This window comes from Cucurbita pepo, unplaced genomic scaffold (assembly GCF_002806865.2).
Source record: "Cucurbita pepo subsp. pepo cultivar mu-cu-16 unplaced genomic scaffold, ASM280686v2 Cp4.1_scaffold002638, whole genome shotgun sequence".
Taxonomy (NCBI): domain Eukaryota; kingdom Viridiplantae; phylum Streptophyta; class Magnoliopsida; order Cucurbitales; family Cucurbitaceae; genus Cucurbita; species Cucurbita pepo.
Window position 1 is genome coordinate 1 of NW_019648678.1, and position 2,152 is coordinate 2,152.

The window sequence follows — 2,152 nt, forward strand, 5'->3', positions numbered from 1 at the left end:
GTAGGATCTCACAATTCACCCCCCTTGGGGGCCAGCGTTTTCGGTGGCACTCGTTCCCCTCTCCAATCGATGTGGGATCTTGCACTTAGTACTATTTGTTTTGGGGAGTGATTAAAAAAAATATATATATGCAAGCTTGCTTATTCATGGCAAAAGCTCTGAATTAGCCGTTTTACCTGCCAATAGGAGAAGAATACAATCCCTTTAATGCACATGAACTTGGCCAATGGATTGTGTGGTTTAAGCTCCTTGGCGAAAACATGGTAGAAGACAACCAGAGAGTACATTGCCAGAGAAACTGAAATGTTAAGGATGATGGTAACCGTCCATCTTAACCAGCTAGGATACATTCTCAATAGTTGCAGTGTTATCATCAAAATAGAGCAAACAGGGCGGATGACAACAAATTGCCATGTCCAATGCTTGAGAAGTAATAGATGCCGATGGTCCAAACGGACAGTTTTAGGCTGCAAGTTTTTCATCACAAACAAAAGTTAAGGTATATGAAAGAACGAATAGAAAAGATCAAGAAGAAAGCGGTGGTACGATGTCCTAAAGCCCCAATAGAAAGGAAAACGGAATCCAATTGATCCCAGTGATAACTGCTTAGTCCAACTCAATACATTCCATTTTTGTACCTGAAATAGTGTTATTGGAAACGAATGATGAATTTCTCTTCCTTTGATTTCATCCGGAATAATATTGTTGCTCATCGATATATTCAGATAGCTATACATCAAAGCCAAGAACTTAGCAATTACCTGACATTCAGCACACATACAGGCAAGAGGCAATTACTATTAACTCAACTTGAGTAGGCACAGGGCAAAGTGAAATTAAACCATGTTGAAAAAACTCACCAGAGCTTCATAACATTCCTTAACAGAATCTAAGAACATGAAGAATTCCTTGCTCCCCTTGATATGTAGCAAACCCACAAATGAGTCAAGTGCATATAAGGGAGCCATTAATATAATAATAACTATGGCCTTTTGCTCCTTAGGGTTCTTCCAGTAAAAGAGATGCTGAGATAATAACTGCACGGTGTAATGCATTGTCAACATCACGCAGAATCCAGATCCTAATACAGTCAGCTGTTCAGGATTCAAAGTGGATAAAGTGGCGAAATCCATTATTCCACAGAAGAAAGAAAACCTATGGAAGAATCTGCAAAAAGAACATAGGAAAATCAATATACTTATATTAAGCTAAATGCCATATACGGTCGTTTTAACTTGATTTCTAAATGATATTGGGAAAACAGTTCCTAGAATCAGCAATAACAAATACCGTTCAACCTAATTACTAATTATGGCTATTTGCGTTCTTAAAATAACTCAACATGTGCTATCAACATAAACAATCTGAACTGCAGAAACAAATAGAAACGCAAATTTATGCCCTTGGAGAATATACACCGTACAGCTGCAAATTCTCGGTTTCGAGCTTATGGATAATTTAAAGCAATTTGCAGGGCAAAGTTAAAGAAATTACGCAAAATCCAGGAAGGTTTCACTTTCGGCGATCAGTATTTGGGATTTTGGGGGTGAGGGGCCAACGGAAGCTGAGAACTAGCCTAGACTTTCAGATTCGTTGCGATCTAGCCGAAGTTGTAGTTAATATGAATAGATAAGATAAAAGGTTTTGATTACTCACTTCGAATCGGAATGGTTCGTTGCAGTTGGTTCTGCTCCTTTACAGCGGAAAGTTGCCCCTGAGTGGCGCGCCGATCAAATTACAGAGAATGGGGAAGACGAAGGAGATTGACCCAGAAATTGTTCAGCAGCGGTACCATGATTGGCAAGTGATGGTAAATTTTAATACAAAAATTTTAATCTGACTTTTTTTTTAACCATTAAAATTTATGGAAGTTTTGTCAGACTAATTTCAGCACAATTTGGTGTATCACACAATTTTGTTTTAGGGATTTAATTATTTTTAATATAAATTAAGATTGTTTTTCCATTATTTTTTTACTATGAATTTCACATTTATTCTAGATCAAACTTTTATTAATTAAAAGTATTTAAAAAATGTTTTTTTTTTTTAATTTTGAAAACAAAAAGTAGATATCATTAATTAAATTATAAAAAATATTCTTAATGCTTCATTTCATGTTTGAGTGCCCATAGAAGAACACAACTCTCTGATA

The 2,152-nt window shown here is 36.2% G+C and overlaps 1 protein-coding gene across 1 annotated transcript; it reads right to left on the reverse strand.

Moving 5' to 3' along the window:
• Positions 1 to 176: 176 nt before the first annotated feature.
• Positions 177 to 1,816, reverse strand: LOC111786739 (transmembrane protein 184C-like; the record flags this gene model as incomplete). Its single annotated transcript, XM_023666969.1, is given in 4 exon segments — positions 177 to 467; positions 639 to 761; positions 861 to 1,167; positions 1,657 to 1,816. Coding segments are annotated over 3 exon segments (687 nt in total), but the record flags the coding sequence as incomplete, so codon positions are not given.
• Positions 1,817 to 2,152: the final 336 nt, after the last annotated feature.